Here is a 27,797-nt window from a genome sequence, read left to right on the forward strand (position 1 = left end):
AAGTTTGCCGATGACTCAGCCTTGTACTTAGAGGGCCAGGAGGCCAATTTGCACAGATGTGAGCAGGCTTTGGAGACCTTCTATTGTGCATCGGGCGCACTGATCAACTGGAGAAAGACAGTGGCTTTCTCGGTTGACAGTGCTCCTGTGCCAGATTGGATGCTAGGAGAGGGTTTCAGGTGGATACCCCCAAGGACTGCAGTTCGGTACTTGGGTTGTCAGGTTGGTTTGGACTTGTCCCCCGAGCAGCAGATTGCTCCTCTTCTCCTGTCCATCAGGAGAAAGCTGTTACATTGGAGCTCAGCACGACTTTCGCTGGCTGGTAGAGTAGTAGTTGCCAACCAGGTGGTGTTGGCGACTATGTGGTACATCACTTCTTGCTAGATCTTCTCGAGTTCTTGTATCAGCCAGGTAGAGAGGTTGATCAGGAACTTCCTTTGGTCAGGTCTCAGATTGCCCGAGCCAAGGTGGCTTGGTCGGTCATCACACTTCCTTGTTCTCAGAGAGGGCTTGGGATCATTGATCCAGCACAACAGAGCAGAGCCCTTCTTGGGAAGTTCGTAGTCAAAGGACTTCTTCCAGGAGAGGAGCCCTGGTAGGAGTTCTTGCTGCAGAGACTTCGTGCCAGGGTGCCTCAGTCAGGAGGCCCTTGGCAACCTTCGACCAGATGATCTTTACAGAGTTGCGCCGAGTTGGTTTGAGCAGGAGATTGGAGGACCGCTTCGCTGTGAGTTCGCTTCGATCTTGGGAGCTCTTACGGCGTGGCCTGGAGCAGAGACAGCCGACGTGCACGGAGGAGCGCATACGGCAGCCCCTCATCTGGAACCCCATGGTTAGCACTCAGAGAGGCCACTTGGTTGGTAGTCGGCCTCATGGTTCTTGGGGTCCCATGGCAGCAGGTCCAGCGCGCTCTCTAGGTGACTGGCAGAGTGAGACTTCAGTTGAGGTCCCACCGGGCGTGCCAAAAATGAGAGCACCTGTAGAGTGGATAGTGTGTCGTGCCCTCTGTAGTGGGTGCTCCTCAGTGCAATGTGCGTGATATCTCACTCCATAGAATGCAAACACAGAAGACAAAGAACAACAGAGCAAGAATATCAGAGCAACAACAACAGTATGACCCAGCAAATTATGAACAGCACGAACATCGACAAACTCAAAGAAACCGATACAGACTCTGGCATGGCAGCACACTCCGCTCCAACCCAGATCTCATAGGTACAGTGGGGGTGTCGAGGCTCAACTGTGCAGGGATGGTGCAGACATGCTGTGTACAACTCTGATGATAGACTCTCGACAACTGACCACACAAAAAGTCGCTAAAAGCCCCAAACAGCATGTGGATATATACAAACATGAAGAGCCACCAACAGCTACAAAATATACACTCCAGCTAGGCCTATCTCTGAACTGTGAGGTGGTGCGCTGGCCACGGTGTCGACTGGACCACCACCCATATCCCTACCACGTGTCACAGTCACCAACCGTCCAGTGTGAAACCGGCCAACTGTGACTATCGGCCTGTCCCGTGCCCGTGACACTGTAGCCCTGCTACACTACCGTATGCTGAAGCAGTCACCAAGAGACCGCACGGACCGCCACCAGGGGGTGTCCTGTCAGGAGGTAGCCTCATCCTCTGTAAAAAACACAAGCCAAGAGGCTGCTGTCCACCCAAAAACACAACTGCGAGTTGATGAAAACGCTGCTGTCCAGCAGATTTCACCGTGCTCGTACACTTCCGGCAAGGTCCGGAGCGCTGCAGAGGGTCTGGAGAGGGTGCAATTGTATCTGTGGAGCCATCGCAGGGCTGAAAACGGATAAAAACAGCACCTTGATGCTTGCAAAACAGTGCCGAATCCAAGGAATGTCAGCCGGCCTAGGCACCAGATGCCTGACCGGGTAGATGAGGTGTAATTTGGCAAGATAGGGGGTATAAAACTCTTAACGCTGACCCTTCATGCTGAAACGTGGAAACTTCAGCCAAAAAACGCAAGTGCTCTCCAAAAACACAAGAAGCAGCAAAAAACACAAGTGGACTGGAGGGGTTTTCCGGCGATGAAAGAGCCCAAAAGGGCCAGCGCTGGCAGCCAATCGTATTATCACCAATGGGGAGATCGAAAACGCAGGTGGCAGGGGGTTCCATCGCCATGAAACGCTATCCCTTGAGTGGCGCCACCCCTTCATCTTCTGATCGCTGGCTGGTTGCATCTTCGGAGAGGAGACCTGATGCAGAAGGTGCCCGGTCCAAGACCATGAACAGCTGAAGCTCTAATACCATGTGAGTGCGCGTGTGCGAGAGAGAGAGAGAGAGAGAGAGAGAGAGAGAGACTGGTGTAGGGGAAGAGGGGGCGATCACCCCTTTGACTACCAAAACATGAGACCCGTACAATGTCAATCTATCTGTAGTGGGTACCCCCCCTTGCCTCATATATATAAGTGCCCAAGAGGAGGCCGAGCATGCATGGATGATGCCTCACGACCCAGCAAAATAAGGATATATAAGGGAGTGTCCCATGGTGGGTGCCCAGCTTAAGTGGGCGGCCGGACAAGGTACAACCTAGACTATGGGTGGCCAGTCCGGAGACACCAGCCGTACAAGGAAGTGCCCTAGACCTGTGTGAAGTAGCAGAGTGGTGTGAATCTAACAAATTTTCTCCCATGTGCAATTTTAAAAACTTTTACAGCTCAAAAAACCAGTGTAACAAGGAACGGGCGGAACGCACCCTGAACGTTCCGAAACGACATTCCGGACGCGTCTGGCTCTCGAAATGGAGTCGAGAACGGAACACCGTTCCGGAACGGGGTGTAACCAAAATGTTGACCCGAAACACGGGGGGGAATGGGACGGAACACCATCCGAAATGGCAGAACGGGCATCCGGAACGGTCAACTAAAAAGTCAAACCTTTTTTTAACTAGCTATTTGGGGGTATATTTGGGGTTGTTTGGAGGTAGATTTGGGGCTAGATTTGGGGCTATTTTTGGGAACAAGTTTGGGGCTATTTGGAGGGCTGATTTGGGGCTGTTTGGGGGCTCGTCTCACGTCCTCCTCAAGCTCTCAACGTCTCTCTCTACTAAGCTACTCTCCTTGCAGAAGCTTTCAGCTTGGACATGGAGCTCTAGCTTGTATCTGGAGTTTTTTTGTGGAAAGCACACTACCCTCAAGGAACAAATGTGGTTTCTACCTCTCTTTCTCAAGTTCCATACCTCCCTCTCGTGTCTCAAGCTCCATTGCCCTCTCTCTCTCTCTCTCTCTCTCTCTCTCTCTCTCTCTCTCTCTCTCTCGCGTCAAATTCCATCCCTCTCTCTCTCAAGCTCCGTCTATGGTTCTAATTAGAGTGTTCGAGTTCAAAAGTTTAGCTTATAGTTTTCCACTAACATATGAGCTTATAATACATATAATATATATAGTTTCTATAGTCTACCCTCTTCCGGCCCCCCTCCTCCCTCCCGTTCCCATCCTGATCCGCACCCTCCCGTTCCCGTTCCCATCCCGGGTAACTTTGCAAAAAACACACCAATCTTGAAGCTGGGGCTCCCTACTGCTCCCTCCCTCCCCGCCATCGCTATCCCGGGTCCCTCCCCCTGGCACAGTCCCCCCCCCCCCCCCCAAATCCCTTTACTGTGCTGCCTGCCAACCCTTTCCCTGCTTCTCTTCCCCCTCTCCCCGCCTCGCGGTACCCTTCCCCTACAGTCCCCCCTCCCTTCACCCTCGTGCACTATCTGTGGGCTGAGTTCAACCTCCTGGTGGTCTTCATCGACAACTTTGCCTTCTTTTTTCAATAGCAGGCACAGAATGGCGGCCCTTGCTTCACCTCAGAGGAAGTTGGAACTCTACTGAAGCCTCCACGTCCACCACCGTGGAGCCGACCCTTTGACTTGCTCTTTCACTAGAAGAGCAAGCGAGCTTGATGGCCGAGGTGGAGAGGCTTCAAGCCACTTCAATCATATGCACGATTGTTGGCACACGCCCAGCACAGGCAAGATTCGGACCTGCTCCATCGTTGATGTGCAGCTTCTTGAGAGAGGTTACTACCAAATGGAGTTTGAGTCTCTAGAGATGGTAGCCAAAGTGATTTTGATAAGCCCACTACGCATTCGGGCGGCTCGAGCTTACTTCAGACACTAGCATCACGGCTTCGACCCGGCTTCGGATGTGCTTGAGGAGGAGGGCAGATCTTTCTATCTCAATATGCTTCTCAGGCTTGAGGCGGGAGTTAACTCCCCTTACTCTCTAGGATTGATTCCATGTTTGAGATGGTCTTGGAGACCCCGTGCACTTCAGCGTCAGTTGTAGCCAAGGCTGCATGGTTACCCATTGTTCGGGTTCTAGTTCGGGACAAAACGTTCTCTCCCGAACGTGGTTTTATTGTCACAAGACTGTGACAAACACTAAATTTATTTGTTTGGTTTCCTTCCTTGATTTTTATCTAATTTTTGATTCTATGATGATGCATGCCACACTATGTGTCACGAGGCCATTGCAACATAAGGTTATGGTAGAAAGTCATGTTCCCCCGTATGCAAGGCATCGTGGCATAGATGCGAAAGTGAAAGCGGTCAAGACCACTTCGAGGAGAGATGTGGACGCCTTTGTGAGCATGCGAAGTTTTCCAAAAGGTCAAGTTTGATAGGCAAAAAGCACCAAGGTTGTTACAACCATTGCCTGTTCCAGTATCGATTTTATCTTTGATCTTTCGAGAATGCAGACATGGAATGATGGTATATGGACCATTATTTTCAAGTTTAGCAAACAGGCCCGTTTTATTCCAGTCGGGAAGAAGATAAAATCTAATCCGATGGCACGATTGTTCATGTACAATGTGTTCACAATTCAACTACCATGGTATGCCAGACTCAATAGTCAGTGATCGTGATGCTCGCATGACAAGTTTGTTCTCTAGAGGTTTGTTTGAAAAATTGGGCACTACGCTCAAGTTTTCATCCTCATTTCATCCACAAACTGATGGACAATCAGAAGACACTAATTCTATTGTCCTAGACCTGCTCAAATGCTATGTGTCAGACAATAAGGGCAAGTGGGAATTGTATTTACCTTTGCTATGCGGTGCATTCATCAACAGCCATGGCACCCTTTGAGATTCTTGAGGGTAGCAAGATAAGATTTTTGAAGCAGATCGATTTGTAGAAAATATGGATAAAATATATAAGAAAATTATGCTTGCCTTGGAGAAGACTCTGGCAAAGCAGAAAAGGGTTGTTCATCGTCACCATGGTGAGCTCTCGTTTTCCTGGTGATTGGATTCTATTACGATTTGAAAAGGCAAGATTAAAGAAAATAAAGAGCAAGGAAAGGTTGTTTCCATAGCCCAGTATGTGTTATATTGGGCCTTTTCAAAGATCAACGATGTTGCATATAGGCTAAAGTTGCCAGACAATTGGAAGATTCTTAATGATGCAATGTACCATGAGGCCAACAACACCTTGCTGGCCACCAATGCTCGACCAACCAAAGAAAGATGTTACGAGGACTAGTAGCTAAGCTTCCTACGCGTGGACTCCATAACAGGTGTAAACTCTTGCTGTGAAGTCACATCCACACCTACCTGAAACCCCAAGTATCTACAAGAGTGAACATGTGGCATAGCGCAAAAACAGTAATGTGTCATCAACATACTCCTGATCTACCAAATCTGGCTCATCCTCAACGGGCATCAGTAGATCTCTAATACTTGGCCGTTGTGCTCTAATGAGATCCGACATTGTTTCCAGTGTCCACAACAAAGAAATACAAGTAAGCTTCCAGCAGGCACTAGTAGCTGATCTATACAGTGCTGAGACTCCTCTAATCCAAGCATCCAGAAAACCCATCTCAAGTAGGGATCCATCAAGAAAACTCAAGTCTGCTCTGCCATATGCCTTCTCTGAATCGAGCAGGAGGATCACCAGTGGCATATGGGATGATCAAGCCAACTCTACTGCCCGATGAAAGTACAAATTGTGAGAGTGAGCAGCGGAGAGGGTGTGAGCCACGCGTGCCGAAAACGCTGGAGAGAGAGAGAAAGAAAGAAAGAAAAGAAAGAAAGCTTTATTAACGTCTTTGAAAGGCCGAACTCGACCTATGAGACAATATCATATACATGTGTTGATGCTCTAGGCATCGGAAAATTAAAAAAAAAAGGGTATAAACTGAAATGAGCCTATACTATGCAAAAGGGTGTGATAGGGTGGTGCATGTGGTGTACAATGTATAGTGTGGGTCCTCGTGTCGAGGTGTGCTCACGCATCATCAGGCTCAACTAGGGGCTGCAAGGTGATACCACCATGAGATGATAGGGAGGGTATCTAAAAACAAGCAACATATGTAGGGTAGAGAATGTGGTACATCAGTGGTGGCCTGCTCAGGTATCTCTGGAATGCAGGATCTCCTGGTGCTGGTACATGACTCTGCTCTAGATACTGATGGTGTAAGGTTAGTATCCTCAAGATCTCCCTCTGGTGACACCCATGTGTCCTGTATCCTGGGAGCCTCGGTCTCCGACGTGCCCTCTGAGACTCTGCCTGCAGAAGGGTAAGCCCTCTACTCTGTGTAGGTAGTGTGGGGGGGTCTGGCCCTGCTCGTCGGAAAAACTGTGTGATGGTAGTCTGTGTCCTGCTATCCTGACTCTGGCGTGGCTGTAACAACTGCTCTCGAACCTCTAAAGCCGCAACCAGGAACTGGCCAAACCTCCGCTGCTCTCGGCCTATCATATGCTGCTGTAATGAGTCTCCAATGCCATATCTCTCTCTCAGCTCTGTATATGCTGGGCATCTCATGACAAAATGCTCCTCACTCTCCACCTCCGTCTGGCAAATCCGGCATGTACGCTCCTCTAGTGGTATGCCTCTGGCTCTGCCACTCTCAATCTCTAGCTGATGTGATGACACTCGTAGCTGGCCAATGTTGACCCGAAGTCGGTGTGGCATGTACTCTTGCATGTATAATGGAATCTCAATGAATCCCTGCTCTGAGAACCTCAGAAAATGCTCATAGTAATATAGCATTTTAGGAGGTAGGGTGTCTGTGGGCCTGCGCCATGTCCTCTGAATATATGTATGCCATATCTCCTGTCTGATGACCCTATTCCGCTCAGAGCGTGAGAGGGTATAGGTCGGGGCCTGGGTGTCATACTGGAGTGGTGGTAGTCTATCGATATCAAAGCCGTGCTGAGCTAGCCAATCTCTTGTCTGGGCATACCATGAGCTAGTGTCCCCTGCCTGTGCCATCTCTCTAGATGCAATGAAGGCTCTATGAGAGATCCTATCTGGATCCATATCTTTGAATCTGCGAAGAAGGCAAACAGTCTGAAAGAGTGCCTCTACCAACATCGGTGGTGCAGCCAGCTCAGCTCTAATAATGTCGTATGGAACTGATGGCTTGCTGCGAATCATCCTGGAGATCATAATAATCTGTGGCCTCTCTATCTGTGTCCATACTGAGTCTGCCAGTCCCGGTCCCCAAATGGCCGAGGCATACATGAGTGCAGGTGTGACCAGTGTGTCAAAGAGCCACCCCTTCGTCCGGGGCTCCTGGAAGTGGGCCTGGTGGCACTCTCTCCATCAGAGCTAGTGATGCGTATCCTCTGGTAAGTCTATCTCTGGCTGCCTGTGTCATGGAGAAGGTCCCTGATGCTGCGGTGAATGTAACCCCCAGATATACATATGAGCCTGTCACCTCTATATCCCCTCCAGCTACTGTAAATCTACTCTGTCGGCGAATCTGAGCCGATGTATGAAATATGAGAACCTTGGTCTTGCCAAGGTTCACCGTGAGTCCTCTCTGTGAGCAGAAATCATCCAAGGCCTGCAAATGTAGTTGTAGTCCCTCTGCCGTCTCTGACATCAGGACAATATCATCTGCATATAAGAGTATGTGTACAGTAGTCCCTGCAATATCCACACCCTCTCCACCCCTGTGCAAGATGAAGTCTACAATCTCGTCAATGTATAGACCAAAGAGTGTAGGTGATAGGGGGCAACCTTGTTTCACACCAATGATGCTCACAAGGGTGTCAGATAATCCACCCGGGCATCTCACTCTGCCAGATACATGCTCATACAATGCATAGATCCCCCATGCCATCTCCTCTCCAATCCCAAGCGCAGCCAGACATTGGAAAAGTCTCTCTCTAGGTACTGTGTCAAATGCTTTGCGGAAGTCAACGAAGCAGCAATATAATCTCCTCTTCCTTACCCGTGTCTGGTCGATCAGACAACGAAGGGTGAAGATATGATCAATAGTAGAGAAAGCTCGGCGGAAGCCTGCCTGTCCTGGTGTCCTCATGCCCTCTCCCTCTGCTTGAGAACTGAGCTCCTCCTCTAAAACCGCGCCATATAGTTTGGCCAGTATAGGACCAATCATGATAGTGCGATATGTGCTAGGATCCATGGCATCCCCAGATTTGTGGATAGGCACGATGGTGTGCGCTGTCCACGACTCTGGGAATCCCTCTGAAAGCGCGCGGTTGACGAGGTGGGCAATGAGTGGTGCCAATGCATCACAGCCATATATAAGATGCTCTGCCTGTAGGCCTGCCTGATCTCTAGCCCTCCCATGCTGTAGGTGGGATATAGCTTTCTTCACCATGTGGGTGGTGAAGAAAGTAGATGATGTGGGTCGGGTAGCCGATGGCGTAGGTATGGGTGGCTGTCCTGGGATCTCGTATAAGCTCTCGGCATATCTGTGCCATGTCGCTGGGTCCTGAATAGGAGCGGATGGCCTGGGAGGTCTGATCCGACGCCATGCCTCAGCACTATTCTTGCTCATGAGTAAATGATAGATGTCCCAATACTGGTGCTCCTCCCACTCCCGTCTTTTACGACGGGTAAGTGTCTGCATCTTGCGCTGAGCCTGGCGATGTGTAATCTCCCCTCTTATCTCCAGTATATGTAGGTGTCTGTGTAGATCTCGACATTGGTCGTCGTACCACCTGTTTTGTGGCATAGTGCCAGTGTGTGGAGGGTGTGTGTGTGTGCGATGTGGGAAACTTTGAGTGGCTGACTCGTGTAAGATGGATGTAATGTGTGTGGTGAGTGTGTCCAGAGGTGCTGTGGGGTCTAAGTGTATAAGGTGCTCGTGCAGGTGATGTATATAAACAGGAGTGAGCTCATGAGTGAAAGAAATGGTAGTGTAAGTGTGAGGGGGGGAGGCGAGGGGGTCAGCAAGCTGTGTAGCAAAAAGGGAGAATGTGAGATAAGTATGATCCGCCCCTATCGGTGTGCGTGCAACGCTGAAGGAGTGTATAAGCTCTGCTGTCTGGGTAGAGCCCAACAAATAGTCTACTGTGCTCTCTCCGCCACTGTGTGGGAAGCAAGTGAATCCCCAAGAATCTGGCCACCTCGCCATCCCGTTATAAATAACCAGATGGTGCCTGCTGCCAAGCTCAAGGTGTCTGCCATATCCAGTGTTGTCCTGTCCCCCATCTGCAGACACTCTACTCACCCCCATGTCCTCTGCATCAAGTGCCCTCATGATCTCCGGCTGCTCCATATCATAGATCTCACACTGTCGGCTCTGTGTCCTCCCGTTGAAGTCCCCCATGAGGAGGACTTCCCCGAGTGATGTGTAGTGAGAAATGTCCTCCGACAGTCGAGAGTAGGGGTCCTGGATAGCATATCGTGATCCATGTGGTGAAAAGTAGCATATGGCAATGTATAGCCCTCTCTCGTGGGTGAGCTCTAGCCGTACCCACATATAGCATGCCTCCTCGTCTCTACTCATCACCTGTATCCGGTTGTGTAAGCTCTGTTTGAATAGTATGGCCACCCCTCCTGACCCCCGAGCTGTACTCTGTCTTGTGATGGTCCTGTAAGTCGACTCCCACTGGAATCCTGTGACTACAGGTAGTCCTCTCTCTGGGCTCTCATGTGTCTCCGTAAAACATACAAAGTCATGCTCACTGATGGTCTCCTCTAGGCGCTCCGGATGTGTCCATCTAGAACCATTGCAGTTCCAGACTGCCCCTCTGAGTGGTGTCCCCTGTGCTAGTGTATGTGTCTCATAGGTCCCGAATCCATATGAGATTGGGCGGCCGTCGATGAAGATTCTACCATCTCGAAAGAAGGCCTTTTTTACCTTCTTTCCGTGCCTGAAGGACCCTGGGCATGCATGATTTCCTGTGCTCGATCTGCATCCTAGTGAGGTCCTCGTCCATAAAGATATGGCCGCCCTGGAGGCCTCGTAAGAGCACCCTTTTGCGAAAAAAGGTGGTGCGGTCCTCATCTCCTCGTAACTGCATGATCAACGGGCGAGCTCGAGTGGTGTCACGGCCGGCTCGCCATGCCTTTGTAAAAGGCATAGTCTCTTTGTAGCCTAGTTGGTTACAAAGCTCTCGTGCATCCTCCTCTGCTGAAGGTCCCTCTTTAAGGCCAGTGATCCTAACATTGTGTTTCCTCATCTGGCGCAATCGCTCCTCCTCGAGAGTAAGCTGAACCCTCAAGTGCTCTCCCATGTGAACCTCCTCGCATACCTCCTTCTTGATATTCTTTTTAACTACTTCCACCCATCCCGATTGTTTGGCCTCCATTTCTGTCTGGATCTCTTCTTTGATGTCTGCTTTCCACTTATTTTTGATCTCTACTTCTATGTCTTCGAAGCTCGAGATTTCCCCCTCTTCCCTGGAGATCCGGAGGTGGTTGATGCTTTCTTGTATACGGTGTATCTCCGTGTTGGAGGTGTCACGGAGTTCTTCGAATGCTTTCTTCCAGGCCTCCTTTTCTTCTGTGAGGCCTCTGATGTTATCCTCCATCTGCTTCATCTTCTCCGTCATCCTCCTTACTTCGGCGTTCAGTGCCTTGTCCGCATCTTTCTTGGCCTGTGTGATAGCTCTGGCTATCATGTCCTCCACTTCTTTCCTGTCAAGAGGTGCCATGGTCGAGCTCGAGGAGGCGAGGCTGAGCGCACGGGAGGCCTAGTGTTTACAGCCCATCCCCTTGAATGTTGAGATACTAATGGATATGAGCGTGGCCTGGGCTGCCCGTCTCTGGGTTGCTGTGATGGTGGAGCTGCAGCACAATGCAGCACAAGGCGAGACGTGTGCAGGGGCAAGAGGTGGACTGAAGGCGAGGGGTGGGCTGGAGGCGAGTGGTGCGCTGCTGAGAGAGAGAGATTTTTTAACGTCTATAAAAAGGCCGAAGTCGGCCTATGAGACAAATCAAAGTACATGAGGTGTGTGTCCTCTATGTATCCATAAAGGATAAAAGGTACAAAAGTAAGAATAAGCTATCCTGTGTAATGACTGGGAGGTAGGTGGTACAAGAGGGTGGGGGTGGAGCTCCAGAAGACTAGGGGGGAAGATGCAATCCTATATGCTGGGGTAAATACAATCATGAGATGCTGTCCTATCTCTAGCTCCATCCAGTCCCATAATCAAGGTGTAATACATGATGCATGGGTGGGTAGGGTGCGAACAATCCGCGTAAGATGGCGGCTGGATCTGCAAAAGCCCAAGTACGTCGCTCCTCCAAGGATCTGTAGTAGTGCTCCTGGATCTCCTGGATCTCTTTCGTGTAGGCGGGTTGCCCTACGTCCATGGGTGCGTGGGCGTCTGCAAGCTCGGACCTCCTCAGCTTGCTGTAGAGTCACTCCTCTCTGGGTTCGAAAGTGATGGTGCTGCTATAGTCCTCTGGAAAAAATCCATGAGCTATGTCTGGCGCTCGTCTCTCACCCCTGATGCTGGCTGGAGGAGGGATTCCCAATGCTGCTGTGCCCCTATGAGGAAACGGCGGAACTGTCGCTGGTCTCTGGACTCAAAAATCTGATGTAGAGTGGGCTGATCTGCAAACAAGGTCGGATATCTGCCTCTAATCTCTTCATATGCTCTACATCTGCATACATCATGCTCCTCGCTCTCAATCTCTGTTGTGCAAAATCTGCATATCCTCTCTGCTCTGGGGACCTGTGCAGCTCTCCCTGCCTCAATCTCTAGCTGATGTGATGATACTCTTGAGCTGTCCGATGGCGACCCGTGTTCTATGTGGCATGTAGACATCCATGTATCTCGGTCTCTGGATGAAACCATCTACTAGAATTGTGAGGAAGTGGTCCCTGTAGTAATGCCTCTTCGTGGGAAGAGGCTCGCTGGGTGTGATCCATGTCTCGCTGATGTATAGCTGCCAGAGATCCTGTCTGAGAACTCGATTCCTCTCGGTGTGTGAGAGGCATATGTGAGGGGACTCAGGATCATACTGAAAAGGAGGCAGATCCGTGATGTCCAAGCCATGGGATGTAAACCACTCTATAACCTGTGAGTACCATGCCCTCGTGTCCCCCTCCTGATGCAGTTGTATCGATGCCTCAAAAGCTCTGCGGGTGAGTCTGTTTGGTGGGAGCTCTCGCATGCACTGGATGAAACAAACTGTTTGAAAGAGAGCCTCTACTAGCATCGGTGGTGCAGCTAGCTCTCCTTTGATGATATCATGTGGTACTGACGGTTTGCTATGCAGCAAACGGGAGATCATGACGATCTGTGGACGCTCTATCTGAGTCCATAGGGATGCGGATAGCCCTGGTGCCCATACTGCGGCTGCATACATCATGGCAGGTGTGACTAGAGTGTCGAAAAGCCACCCCTTGGTGCGGGCTCCTGGAAATGGGCCTGATGGCATCTGCGCTCCAAGGTGGCCAGCGCTGCGTACCCTCGTTTAAGTCGGCGGTCTCGGGCTGCCTGTGCCATGGAAAATCTACCAGTGGTGCCAGTGAAAGTCACCCCCAGGTATACATATGAATCAACCACATCGACCTGCCCGCCTGCTGGCTGTGAGTACTGTTCTGCTTCGAACTGTCCTAGAGGTGTGGAAAATCATGACCTTGGTCTTGCCAAGGTTCACTGTGACTCGTGAGCCCTAGATGTGTGCAGAAATCATCCAAGGCTCGTAGGTGGCTCTATAGTCCCTCCTGTGTCTCAAAAACTAGGATGATATCATCAGCATAGAGCATAATATGGATTGGTATACCTCCCAAGTCTGATCCCGTCTCTCCTGCTCGTAGAATGTAATCTGATATCTCCTCGATGTAGAGACCAAAAAGAGTCGGGGAGAGGGGGCATCCTTGCTTCACACCAATAGTGTTAGCAGTGGAATCCGATAGTCCACCTGGGCAAGCGCACTCTACCAAAGACCTGCGCGTATAGAGAGTGAATGGCCCAGATCATCTCAGATGGTATCTGTAGCTCCTGAAGGCGCTAAAAGAGTCTCTCTCTAGGGATAGTGTCAAAGGTCTTGCGGAAATCCACAAAGCAGCAGTAGAGTCTCCTCTTCTGTGCTTTCACTCCATCGATCAAGCAGCGAAGCACGAAAATGTGGTCGATAGTCGAGAAAATGCGTCGAAAGCCTGCCTGTCCTGGTGCTCGTATACCTGATGCTTCTGCATGTGTTCTAAGCTCTGCCTCAAGAACAGCCCCATATAGTTTGGCCAATGTGTGGCCAATCATGATAGTCCTGTAGTTCCCGGGGTCCAGGGTGTCGCCAGATTTGTCGATAGGCACGATGGTGTGCATAGTCCACTCCTTTGGTAGTCCCTCAACCAAAGCCCGATTGAAGAGACGTGCTATCAAGGGGGAGAGAGTGTCTGCTGCATATATCAGGTGCTCACTCTGTAGTCCAGTGTGGTCTGCTGATCGGCCGTGTTGAAGGCGTCGGATGGCCCTCTCCACCATGCTAGATGTGAAGAAAGTCGAGGTGGTAGGTCAAGGATCAGGTGGCTCTGGGATCAGTGGCTGCCCAGGTATCTGGTACAAGCGCTCGGCATAATCATGCCAGATATGGGGGTCCTCCAAGGGGGGGGGGGGGGGGGGGGGCTCTCTCAGAATCCTCCATGTTGAGGCACAATCTGTACTCGTGAGGAGATGATATAGCTCAAGCTCCTGTGCCTCCTCGAAGGCCCGCCGTTTACGACATGTGATGGCCTTCATCTGTCGTCTGACCTCACTCTCAGTAATCTCCTCTAAGGCTCGTCGAGCCCGTAGCTGTCTGTATAGATCTCTGCACTCCCCGTCATACCATCGGTTCTGGGGCATCGTCCGGGGGGGGGGGATCGGCCACTGTGAGTAGTGTGTGGAAACTTGAAAGCAGCTGAGGGCTAAGGTGTGTAGAGCTGCTGAGAGCTGGCTAGTGAGTGTAGAGAGTGGTGTGTCTGGATCGAGAGTGTAGATTCCCTCATAAACATGTGATGAGTAAACGCGGGCTAGCTCATGTGTGAAGTGTATAGTGGTGAGTGGTGTGGATGTAGGTGGTGTATGTGAGATGGGTGAGCCGGTGAGAGAGAGGGCGAGATATGTGTGGTCAGCCCCAATAGGCAGTGGTGGGATGGTGAAGGATGTGAGTAGATGGGTTGTCTCTCTGAAGCCAATGTAGTCCATTGTACTACCTCCACTGGCTACTGATGGCGGTATACAAGTCAGGCCGCCGGATGATGGCCATTGTGCCATCCCGTTATAAATAACGAGACGGTGCTGTGATCCCAGGCGAAGTAGGTGCCTCCCATATGGTGTGGGTGTGGTGGTATCACTAGAAATCCTCTCTGCCCCTGTGTCCTCCATGGTGGAGAGTAGCTCTGGGTCGTCGAAGTCGTAAATATCACACTGTCTACTCTGTGTCCTGGCATTGAAATCCCCCGTGAGGAAGACTTCACCCAGTCTAGAGTACTCCATGATCTCCTCCCTGAGACATGCATATGGTAAGTGTGTATCATCCTCCTCCTCTCCTCCGTGTGTGTGTACCTCCTCTGTCTCCCCTCCATCTATCTGTGCAAACCGCGAGCCGCTAGGTGCAAAGTAGCATATGGCGATATAGAGGATGTGCTCCTCAGAAAGCTCAATCCGTATCCACATGTAGCATGCCTCTGGACCGCGTGCTACTATCTGTATCCTGCTATGAAGTGAGCAGCGTAGAGAACTGCTACTCCGCCAGATCCTCTAGAGGTGTTGTGCCGTGTACACTTCCTGTGTGTAGACTCCCATGGTAGTCCTGTACTCGAGGTAGACCTCTCCCTGAGCTCTCGTGTGTCTCTGTGAGGAGAATGATGTCTCGACCATGTATCACCTCTTCCAATCTCCCTGGATGTGTCCACAAAGAGCCATTGCAGTTCCAAACTGCCATGTGTATCTCCTCGTATAGTGTCTCATAGGCCGCGAGTCCCTATGCTACGGCTTTGCAATCGATGATGACGCGACCGTCGCGATAGGAGGCTCGTTTTCCCTCTTTGCACGCTTGTTGTATCCGAGGCATGCATGCTCTTCTATGCTCTACTTGCATCTTTGTGAGGTCATCATCTAGCTAGATGGGGGGGGCCGTGAGACCTCGTAAAATTACCCTCTTTCGGATGAAAAGGGTGCGCGCTTCCTCCGATGAAAATTGGAGGATAAGAGGCCTCTTCTTGGTACGGTCTTTGCCGGCTCGCCAAGCTTTGGTGAAGGGGGTTAATTCCTCTATTTTGTATCCAAGAGTGGTGCATAAAGTCTTGCCATCCTTCTCGGGGGTGGAGTCCTTCCCTTCTTCGATGCCGGTGACTCGTATGTTGAGGCGACGGGCATGGCGCATTTTTTCCTCTTCGAGGGTGGTGTGTACAAGGAGAGCTTCTTCCTTGTGAGCATCTTCCTTGGCTTCTTTTTTTAAGTTCTTGACCACCTCTACCCACCCCTCCTTTCTGGCCTTGAGCTTGTCTTCCAAGCTTTCAGTGAGAGCTTTGGTAAGCTCTTCCTTCATGGCCTCTTTGGTTTCGTTGTTGATCTCACCTTCCTCGGGGGTAAGAGATACAATTGAGGCCTTGAGGATGGCCATTTGTTCTTGCATCTCATCCTTCTCCTTCTTCCATCCTTCTTGGGCCTCCTTCCACTTGTCGAGCTCCTTCCTTTTCTCCTCGTCCTTGGCTTCTTTTTCCTTGATCCATTCTTCCTTTTCTCTATTCAAGGCGTCTACTTCCTTCTCGAGCTTGGAAAGACGGTTGATAATATTATTGATGGCGGAATCCGCCGTCTTCTTGTTCTCCTTGATGGTGGCGTTGAGCTTGTCGTCCATCTTGGCTAATTCTTCTTTAGTCACTCCTCCTTTTGCCATGTCGGGGCTTTCTTGGTTCCCTCGTGGCTCAAGTGGTTCCAATGGCTCAAGTGTTGGGGGGGGTCATGGTGAAAAAAGGGGGGGGGGGGGGGGAAGGGAAATGTGTGTGCATGTGTGTGTGTGTGTGTGGGTGTGTGAATGTGTGTTTATGTGTGTGTTTGTGGGTGTGTGTATGTGTATGTGTGTAATGGGATGTGTGTGGATGTGTGTGTGGATGTGATTGTGTGTGTATGTGTGTGACTGAAAATGGGTGTGAGTGGAAGGGTGTGTGTGTGTGTGTGTGTGTGTGGGGTGGGGGTGGGGGGGGTGGGGGGATGTGGCGGGTGCAGGTGGTAGGCGCAGGGGGTGCGGGTGCAACGGAGCAGCAGCGCAGCAACAGCAGTAGCAGTAGCGCGCGCAGGCCACCACCGCGCAGCAGGTGCGGGTTGGGCAAGGTGCAGGCGGGACGCGCAGGCACAGCAGCTGCAGAGAGAGCGGCTGAGTTCCACTTCCAAATGCAGAGAAAGAGAGAGAGAGAGAGAGAGAGAGAGAGAGAGAGAGAGAACACAAGTGCTCCACAAATGATGCTCTCAATACACAATGTATGACTACAAGACCCTAACCATTCTATTTATAGAATGTTAGGTTGAGGTAGGGCAAAATGTGTAACTGGTGCACAGAACATAAAAGCCCAAAAATGGCTAAAAATGTGTGCATCCAGCCAGGCTCAAAAAATGACCGGCCGGACACATGCTAAGGTGTCCGCCCCTGCAATCTACATGATGTACGAAGGGTGGACAAACCAGGACAATCACTAGCCGTACATAATGGCGAAGCAACGGTGGTGTAACTCTAACACCCCCTCTGAGACAACACAAATGAGTCGAAGGTGAGAAGCCAAAGTCCGTTGAGGTACAGCCTTCGTGAAGATGTCTGTTGCATTGTCCGTTGTAGGGACATACTCCACATGAAGATCTCTAGCCAAAACCCGCTCCCGAACATAGTGGTATTGCACCTCAATGTGCTTTGTCCGAGCGTGAAAGATAGGGTTCATAGCAATAGCAATGCAACTTTGATTGTCGCACAAAAGACGAGTCGTAGCAATCTAGGGAAAACACAACTCTCCTAGTAATCTCCGTAGCCATATGGCCTAACAAGCCGCATAGCAAGCTGCTCTGTACTCCGTCTCCGTGGAAGATAGCGCAACGGTGGGTTGCCGCTTATTGCTCCATGAAATGGGTCCCGAGCCGAGTGTGAAAACTACTCCTGTAGTAGAGCATCGACGAGTATCTGAAATTCCTGCCCAATCTGAAGCACACCAACCAAGTAAGGTGCAACCCTTGGAGCGACCATAGAACACACCATGGTCCAGGGTTTGGCGAGTCTGGTAACTTCGTGACTCCAGAGGAAGAAACCGTAGAGTAGAGACAACTAGATACTAACTTCTCCTTGCGAGGTGGGACCGCCTCTACCAAAGGAGAACTATCATCCACATCAAAATCGGAATCTCACATGGCATGATCGGGTGAAGTAACTGGCTGCGGGGTAGAGGGTACGAGAATAGGGATAGGGGTAGGTTCAGGTGTAGAGGGTGGACGAGGAGGAGGTAGGGGAGGTATAGGCTTGGATTCAGGTACTTGGGTTGTTGACAATGGAGCCACCACTCACATGACTCCCCAAGAGTCTTGGTTTAGCTACCTCACGGAGACTCATGAGTAGACCGTTACTATGGGTGACAACCATGAGATTCCAGTGTCTAGCACAGGCCAGATTACCCTCTTTCCTTCTACCTCAGACCCGAAGTTCAGTTCAGTGGAGGCGCTTTACGTTCCGGACATGGCCTTCAACCTCCTCTCTGTGTCAAGTTTGGACTCTCAGGGAGCTGACATACACTTTGGGAGTGGCACAGTGACCATTTCTGATTCTATGAAAGGTACTATCCTTGACCGCGGTGAGCGCGATGGTTCCCAAACCACCTCACTGCTCTTCTATCTCAAACCACGCAGTCTTCTTCTCTATGGCATGCACCATTTGGACATCTATGCTATTAGCAGCTTCAACAGGCTGCTAGGACCTCTATAGTGGAGGGTTTACCAGCGATATGCTCCTCATCAGGCGTATGCTAAGCTTGCCAGATGGGCAAGCAACACAAGGTTGCCGTTTCGAAGCAGGCATCCAACAGAGCTTCGGCACCACTCGCACTGGTTCACATTGATCTATGTGGCCCGATGAGCACTCCTCCATTTTCTGGCTCACAGTTTTTGCTTGTGCTTGTGGATGATTGCAGCAGGTACACTTGGGCTTCGTTCTCAAAGCTCAAGTCGGAGGCTTTCAGTTTCATTCGAAATTGGAAGACGATGGTTGAAAAGGAGAAGGACTTGCACGTTAAATGTATTCGCTCAGACAGAGGGGGTGAGTTCACCTCAAAGGACTTTGTACAGTGGTGCAAGTCAGAGGGCATCCAGCGCCAGCTGACTTTTCCTTACACTCCTTAGAACGGAGTTGTTGAGCGGAAGAATCAGACTGTCATGGAGATGGCTCGTGGGATGCTTGCGCATGCTTCTTTTCCCTGGGCTTACTGGGCACAGACGTGCAACACAGCGGTTTACATCCAAAACCATTCTCCTACGCATGCTTTGCAAGACACGACTCCTTATCAGGCTTACTACGGGCGCAAGCCCTCGGTCTTACACTTTCGAGTTTTTGGGTGTCCGGCCTTTGTCCATGTGCCAAAGGAGAAGCGACAGACATTAGACTTGAAGGCGAAGAAGCTCATCTTCCTAGACTATTCACGAGAATCTGATGGATACCGGCTTTATGATCCTGACGCCAAGACCACCACAGTTAGCCGTGATGTGTCTTTCATGGAGCTTTTCAGCACACCTCCAGAGGGGGCAACATCCAAGCCTATACCTTCCCTACCTCCTCCTTGTCCACCTCCTACACCTAACCCTACCCCTATTCCTGTTCCTGTACCCTCTACACCGCAGCTGGTTACTTCACCCGATCATGCCATGTCAGATTCGGATTCTGATATGGATGATGGTTCTCCTTCAGTAGAGGCGGTCCCACCTCGCAAGGAGAAGTTAGTACCAGGTTGGCTCTACTCTACGGTTTCTTCCTCTGGAGTCACGAAGTTACTAGACTCGCCAAACCCTGGATAGCCTCGACGTTTTGCACACCTCTCCTTCCTCTACACCGCAGCCAGTTACTTCATCCGATCATGCCATGTCAGATTCCGATGATGGTTCTCCTTCGGTGGAAGCGGTCCCACCTCGCAAGGAAAAGTACTTGGTTGGCTCTACTCTACAGTTTCTTCCCCTGAAGTCACGAAGTTACCAGATTCGCCAAACCCTGGACAGCCTCGACGTTCTGCATGCCTCAAGGAGAGGCAAGTTTATGACGGCGCAGAGTTTGTGAACTTTGCACTCATGTCTCAGATTCAGACTTCAACAGTTGAGCCTTCCTCGGTGGAGGAAGTACTCCAACATGATTGCTGGAAGCGTGCCATGCAAACAAAGCTGGACGCTATCGAGCGGAATAAAACCTGGACTTTGGTTCCCACGCCCAACAAGCGGAAGGTGGTTTCTACGAAATGGATTTTCAAGACAAAGTACAAGGCCAATGGTTCCCTTGACAAACACAAGGCGAGACTTGTTGCTCGGGGTTTCACACAGCGACCAAGCGTGGACTTTGACAAGACCTTTGCTCCCACCGCTCGCATGACTACCATACGCACAGTGTTTGCTCTTGCAGCCAGCTTTGGTTGGCCTATCTTCCATATGGATGTCAAAAGTGCGTTTCTGAATGGAGATTTGGATAAAGAAGTTTATGTGGAGCAACCTCCTGGGTTTCGTATACCAAGCAAGAAGGATTGGGTCTATCAGTTGTGGAAAGCATTGTATGGACTGAAGCAGGTTGGACGACAGTGCTACCCTCATGAAGCTCAGGTTATGGCGTACTTCATCAGATTCCAACTGTTATGTTGTTTACAATGGCTCTTTGGTTGCGTTAGTGATTGTCTGTGGACAATCTCATTTTCACAAGCTCATGGACCAACAGGATCAAGTCGATCGTGAAAGCTATGGAGACACGTTTCGAGATAACTGATCTTGAGCTTCTTCACTATTTTCTTGGATTCGAGATTTTTCAGACACCAGAGGGAATTTTCTTTTCTCAGCGGAAGTATGTGAAGGCTATCCTGGAGAGATTCTAGATGACAAGATGCAGACCGATTGGCACTCCTCTTGAGCCTGGAGAGAACATATCGCTTCACGATCCTTCCCCACAAATGGACTTGGAGCAGTACAGGAACGTTGTTGGATGCCTCGTATGACTGACTTATTCCCGACCAGACATCTGTTACATAGTTTCTGTCCTCAGTTTCTTCAACACCCGACCTCGTCAGCAACATTGGCAATGTGCCTAGCATACTTTGCGGTACATCAGCGGCACCTTGGACCATGGTGTGTTATATGGTCGCTCCAAGGGCTGCACCTTACTTGGTTGGTGCGATTCAGATTGGACACGAATTCCAGATACTCGGAACTCTACTACAGGAGTAGTTTTCACACTTGGCTCGGGACCCATTTCAGGGAGCAATAAGCGGCAACCCACCGCTGCGCTATCTTCCACAGAGGAGAGTACAGAGCAGCTTGCTATGCTGCTTGTGAGGCCATATGGCTACGGAGATTACTTAAAGAGTTGTGTTTTTCCCAGACTGCTACGACTCATCTTTTGTGCGATAATCAGAGTTGCATTACTATTGCCAAGAACCCTATCTTTCACGCTCAGACAAAGCACATTGAGGTGCAGTACCACTATGTTCGGGAGCGGGTTTTGGCTGAAGATCTTCATTTGGAGTATGTCCCTACAGCGGACAATGCAACAGACATCTTCACGAAGGCAGTACCTCAACGGACTTTGGCTTCTCACCTTCGACACATCTGTGTTGTCTCAGCATCCGGTGCTGAGAGGGGGTGTTGGAGTTACACCACCATTGCTTCGCCATTTTGTACGGCTAGTCATTGTCACGGATTGGCCACCTATCGCACATCTGTAGTTTGCATGGGTGGACACTTTAGCACGTGTCCGGCCAATCATTTTTTGAGCCTGGCTGGGTGCACATTTTTAGCCATTTTTGGGCTTTTATGTTTTTTTGCACCAATTACACATTTTACCCTACCTCAGCCTAAGATTCTATAAATAGAATGCTTAGGGTCTTGTAGTCATTCAAATTGTGTATTGACAGCATCATTTGCAAAGCACTTCTGTTCTCTCTCTCTCTCTCTCTCTCTCTCTCTCTCTCTCTCTCTCTCTCTCTCTCTCTCTCTCTCTCTCTCTCTCTCTCTCTCTCCAACGTTTTCGGCGTGCATGGCTCACACCCTCTCCGCTGCTCACTCTCACACACTAGACCACCACCCATATCACTGCCATGTGTCACTGCTCAGGCCAGAGTCCATCCAATGTGAACTCCATATGTCACGTGCATATCTAACTCTATGTGCATGTGGACAAGCTACTTCAGGTCCATGGTTCAGGTCAGCTTAGGAAGTGTTTTGGCACCTTTGTGAGCCTGTGCACAGGCCGTGCATGTCCAAGCACTTAAAGTAATTGCATATCCTCTGGTTGCACACACCATGATCATCAGCATGACATTCAGTAACCATCATGAGCATTTTACAGTGCACAAAACCCATTTTCCCTATTTATCCATTTTTCACTTATTATTAATAAGTGACTTTGTTGGGAAACTGGGTAGGGCAAATTTGCTAAGTTAATATAAAAGAAAACTAGCAATCACTCAGTAGAAGCAAAAGAAACCAAGAGAGCACAGGCAAACTCTGCAGCAGGCCCTCTAGCGTTTCTTCTCAGCAAGACTCAGCGTTTTCATCAAGCACATCAGCCCCAACACTGGAGATTTCAGCACTTGCACCAACGTTTCCTGCAGCCAGCATCAGCGTTTTTCAGCCAGCAGTTCGTAGCCACTTTTCGCCAGAAAAGCCCAGCTTTCTGCCCCACAGCAGCAGCATTTTTCAGCCCACATTCAGCAACATTTTCAACCTCTGAAAACAACACTTTTCAGCCATCAGTCGTCAACATCGTCATCACCGCCGCCGTCATCGACTTAGACCATCATTGCATCATAGCATGAAGAACTTTGCATCAGCACCATTGTACTAGATTTGTGCAATCAATAGCATAAACTTCTCTCGCCATCGAGAGAGGGGCCCTTGGAGGAGGGTTTGACAACCGTCTGGTGTCGTATCTCTCTCTCTCTCTCTCTCTCAGCACCTTCATTCACAGTGTCATTCACTTTGTTTGTGATCATTTTACTCTCTCACTAAAGGAACGGAAGGCTCTCCCTACCGTAAGTAAAAAGAACCCTTGAGCACAATTCGGAGCACTCATCTTTAGCAAAGTTCAACATTCACTTCCGCTGCACCTTACACCATACCAACTGTAACTAATTGCTTGTCCTGTGCCAATGACACTCTAGCCCTGCTACAACCACCAGTTGCATTCCGTCTCCTTAAGATACATCCCAACATGATGCAACTTGAATTTTTTATTAAAGTTTCCGTTGGCAAAAGCAAATTCAAACTGTCCAATGAAAGACAATGCCTTGGAGATGTCTCTCCGTCCTGTGTAACTATCAAACTTGACATGCTTGTCATCGGATTTGAAAAATCACATCTTGTGGTTATCCTTCTTGAACTTGGGCTTCTCTTTAGCATTACGTAGTAAGGTAGTAGGCATTCTCTCTTTGAAGAAGACTTAGATACTGTATAAGCAGTGGAAGTAGTAGAGTATGATGGAGAAGATATAAAGACATCCTTGCTTTCATTCAACAGAGATGAGCTCTCAATTCCTTTTTTGACCACATCCGGAGCATAAAACTCTGTAGACCATTCCAGATTCCATTTCCAGAATCCCCGAGGCCTCCTTGCTTCTTCTCCACGATGGAGTACCTACAAAAAACACAAACACGAAAACAAAAACTTGTAGAGCGTGTTTACAAGCTTTACCTATAGCTCCAAGAACGGAAAAGCGACCTTTGCACGATCGCTCTATGCAATCACTTGCAGATTCCTGACGGTGTGGACTCCTTGTGCTAATGCTGGCATAACTGGGAGGGGAGAGAGAAGTGTTGGTTGCTTTTATAGGCCTCCAGAGCCGGCAAGAATAGATGGCGAGCTTCCCGCAACAATAGCACAAAATGGGGGCACTGGAATAGCAAGGAAAGAGGAGAGAGGGCTAGCGAGAGCTTCTACTGAAAGAAGAGAGAGTGCACCTTGTTTTTGTAGCCGTAAGTCACCCATCATATGACACATGAGAGTTGTCCGTTCTTGATGGCTTTTATCAATTCCAGTAAATCTACAGTTCTTAGCTTTTACAGTTCAAGTGTACACATTTAATCCTAATTTCAATCAATACATAAGAAAATGGTCCACACAAAAAAGCTAGGGCTGCTAGGAAAAACGCTAGGGCTGCCTACCAACAAAGAAACACCACGGCTACCAGAAGGGTCTCAAACTTATGTCCACTGGAACACCCAAGGAGGGCATCCCCCTCTCGTATTGAATTGCCCTGCTCTAGAGTATCCCCCTGGGCCCCTATATGGACCTATCTACAAGCTGCACGACCCAGCCTCCAAGCTCCACGACCAGGAAAAAAGGACACCAATAATAGGGGGGGCCAAGAAGTGGAAGCTACGGGCCCAAGGGCCCCGAGACAACAAGGAAAAAATACCCAAGGGTAGAGGAGAATACATGGCGATGGAACAAAGGCAAAACCCTGAGCTAAACATAGCTAAACATATCCCAACATGAGAGACCTACCTCACACTGACCGGACACAGCCACAAAACAGCCCTCACTCCCTAACACCTGTCCTTGGGAGGAATCGATACTGTCCTTGGGAGGAACTGGTACCGATTGGACGAATCCAAAGAGATGTATGAACTCCCACAATAACAGGCTTCCATGCATCAAGTATACAAAAGAAAGGAAACAACAATACAAGCACATTTTTGTGTAGAAAAGCTGCTCTGGTTATGAGTTTGTGTATATGTACTCATTGTGCTTTTTCCCGAACAACAAGATAACACACCCATGTACACCCTACTTCAGCCTCTAATTGACAATAAAGCACTCTCTCTCTCTCTCTCTCTCTCTCTCTCTCTCTCTCCACACACAAATCGACACCAAGAGTTGCTCAAGAGAAAAACTCGCCTGCAGTGAGGACAAGGGTATGGAGACAACATTTTCTGAGACGGGAAGAGCATATCCAGCCATGTCCCTCGCTACTGGAGAGAAGTTACCCGCTTTTAAGGTGCTGACCTTTTCGCCAACTTGGGCTGATGCATGGAGCTCATGCTGAGAGGATCTCGTACAGACCGTGCAAAATGGCCTGCCTTTTTTATGTAAAAAAATAGTAAATGAGCAACAAGCAGCAATGAAAGTAGTTAATTTGAGAGAGAGAGAGAGAGAGAGAGAGAGAGAGAGAGAGAGTATGTGTGTGTAACTATGTAGGGTTTGAGAAAATGATTGTATACAGCCGGCTTTGGGTCCCTTTTCGGAGAAGGTGAAAAATTATCTTTGATAAGGAAAATTCTCTATAGAATTGAACTTTTCAACTAAAAATCTTGAAATTTGACTTTGCCTAAAATCCTCCTTTGCAAACATTTGTATTTTGATTTGAGCAGGTTTTGGATAATGTGAACCTACTTGTTCTTGAGCCCTGTGTGTGTGTGCGTGCGTGCTTTACTAAGGAGAATATCAAGCACCATGCACCCTTCAGCAAATGACTCAAAATTTACACCAAATTATCTGAACATTATTAGTTAGTGAAGAAATCAGAGAGCCATTATGCATCATTAGAACATAATTACTACCACAATAATGAGTATGGGAATCCCTTGAGGAGATATATCGAGTCCTATTATTCCCAAAAGCCACGCTAAATACAACAGCGACGACAAAGGGTAATTCAATTTAATTTAATCCTAAAATTAGTAATATCAAAGCATCAATATACACTACTACCAAGTTCAGCACCTTAGGTATATTAAACCACAATATTTAACACCATTAATGAGCCAACTAGGACCCAAAAAGAACCTATGAAGAGGAGGTATTTTCAACAATCTCCTTAGTAGCTCGCAGCCACCATAGACTTCAATACAAGGTTAAAAGCCCAGCAAAGCGCCCTTACAAACTCTCTCTCTCTCTCTCTCTCTCTCTCTCTCTCTCTCTCTCTCTCTCTCTCTCTCTCTCTCTCTCTCTCTCTCTCTCTCCTTAGATCACCTTCCTAACCAACTAATCCCTTGAATGTCCAAGTTAAAGTGCGCCTCTCATCGGCGATCACTCTACCTTTCCCTATTGGTCCGACAAGCCCGGTACCTGACTCTATCGAATACATAATACACGTCCATCGTAGGTGATGGGGTGTCCGTGAGCCGTGAGGGTTAACAGAGTTGCTCAAGGAATTTGAGCGACACTATCCTCAACTAACAAGGACAGAAAAGGCGACACCAGAATCAAAGAAGACGGAGCTTTTTCTACAACTAGCAGGAAAAGAACTTCAAGAAAACTTGGAGCTTCTACTTGAAGACAAAGATGCTAAGCAAGGACTAAAGCCTAACTCGAATGATGTTGAAAATGCTATCTCACTACTTGCAAGCGGCAAAGAAGAAGAGACAAAATGGTAGTCACTACTTCTACTCCGACCTCCCTGGCTCTTGAAAAGATGGTAAAACCTTCTACTGTAGCTCCAAAAGTTGATGAATATGTGTTAAATGAGATTGTGAAAGGCATGCCTGAACTAAAGCTAAAACTTGCAAAGCTTGAAGAAAAGGGACAACTATCATCACCGCCTTCAAGGCAAAGACAACAAACCAAAAAAGGGTTTGTTCACAGATGTATATGGTGTGATAGCATTTATCATGTAAGAAGGGATCCTGTTAGTTTTAATGATTCTTTAAGAAAAGATGTTGTTTTCTTTAAGGATGGTAAGATCCACTCAAGGGAGATAGGTCTACCCTTCAGAACTAACTTTGGGAAGGGAGGAATGCAAAATTTAGTAGAGGATATGGCTTCTGACCATGCTTTATCTGCAGTTGAGGCTGCTACTTATGGAGCAAAGATCGAGCACTCCAAGGGTTTTATGAGTAATGATGATGGTAGGTTGTGGCCCAATGTTGTGGAACTTTGTAGGAAAGGAAAGCTTACAAACGAGATCCTACATGAGGCAAGGGATTGCATACGCCTAGAAACAGGATGGAATGATCCAGTGGATTCATTGTCAATGCATGCCTACATTAGAAAATGCCAACAAAATGAGGCTATTGTAGAAGGGAAGCGCAGACGTGAGAATGATGATGAAGGACCATCAAAAAGAGCTTCTAGAAGTGCGGGAAGAAGCGACTCAATGCCTTCCCAAACACCCCTGACACAAGAAGCCTCTCCACCTGAATTACTCATGGAGGAGTCTACAGTAGGAAAGAAGAAAGAGCCAACAAAAGGTAAGCCAAAATGCCCAACTTATAAACTACAATCTGGTATTGAGGTTGCTACAAATTTAAACAAATAGTGGGACAAAGGTTGAAACGAGCCCGAATGGAAACTTTGAGGAAACAAAGCTCTACGAATCGACTTGAAGTTTATGTTGCCCTACCAAGGATCACCTCAATATAAGACAATGAGCCAAAAGATGACGTTTATGTTGCCGTGGATGCTAAAGTCTCCTTTGATACCAATTGTTAAATTTAGGGTTACACAAAGATTGGAAAAGAAGAAGAAGAAGTTGAAGGCCACATAAGTCAAGAAGTAGTGTTACTTAGTGTGCAAGTACAAAAAGAACATAGAAGTATTGGAAGAGTTTTGCCTTGTTTTGCAGTTTTTATATGCATTTTTGTATAGGTATCACCATGCACGTGCGATTGAGATGTACTTTGAATATCCCGAGCTCTTGCAAAGGCTTGCTTGAATGACTAGATTTTGGTTGTTTGCTAATTTCCTCCAATTGTTATGCAATACATACTTACGTGGCAAACATGTACAAGTAAACCTTACATCTCTCTCTCTCTCTCTCTCTCTCTCTCTCTCTCTCTCTCTCTCTCTCTACCTACTAGTCATGTGTTTTATAATGAGATGTTATGTGTACCAAAGATTTTGAAGGAATCTTTCAGTTTTGTTTAGGATTTTAATTTTTTTAAAGCCATTTGTAGTACCATTTTTTTTTCTACTAGTACTATTCAATGAATTTGAAAATTTCCAAAACTCCATAGTTTCACTGGATGCAAAGGGAAGCCATATTCAAACCTTTAAGGCCTATGGCCTTACACAAGATTCTTACATGGTAAGAGAATTCATGAGGAGATTGTTAGTCAGGTGTTGGAGAAAGGTGTAATGCTTGGAGGGGCTTTGATTGATATGCACAGCCCAAGAGGGAGGGATCTTATAACATAGCCCTGGACTTTCCCTTCATGGTGGGGCACATGTGGATAGATCTCTCTCTCTCTCTCTCTCTCTCTCTCTCTCTCTCTCTCTCTCTCTCTCTCTCTCTCTCTCTCTCTCTCTCTCTCTCAACTGACCTCCCACAAAGGCTCAAACACACACGAGTTACCTCAACGGGTTCATTTGCAATGTAACCTCTACCTACCCTTTGAAGCTTCATCAGCAGCATGTAACAAGCAACCTCTAGCAGCACTTGTGTAGCGATACTAGGAGGCACGAGAGAGAGAGAGAGAGAGAGAGAGAAGCTTAG

General features: G+C 48.6%; 1 protein-coding gene across 2 annotated transcripts in view; it reads right to left on the reverse strand.

The window, feature by feature from the left end:
* The window catches only part of LOC147447253 (2-oxoglutarate (2OG) and Fe(II)-dependent oxygenase superfamily protein), a 149,488-nt gene extending 124,952 nt beyond the window's left edge, over positions 1 to 24,536 (reverse strand). The window contains exon 1 of one of the 2 annotated variants that reach the window (XM_086523102.1): positions 24,263 to 24,536. In XM_086523102.1, the coding sequence (XP_086379228.1) occupies positions 24,263 to 24,325 (63 nt within the window). In that variant the 5' untranslated portion in view covers positions 24,326 to 24,536. The remainder of the gene's footprint in view (positions 1 to 24,262) is intronic. The other variant, XM_086523101.1, reaches the window with a different exon arrangement.
* Positions 24,537 to 27,797: the final 3,261 nt, after the last annotated feature.

The sequence above is a fragment of the Adiantum capillus-veneris genome, chromosome 11 (assembly GCF_014529385.1).
Source record: "Adiantum capillus-veneris isolate H3 chromosome 11, ASM1452938v2, whole genome shotgun sequence".
In the NCBI taxonomy this organism is placed as follows: domain Eukaryota; kingdom Viridiplantae; phylum Streptophyta; class Polypodiopsida; order Polypodiales; family Pteridaceae; genus Adiantum; species Adiantum capillus-veneris.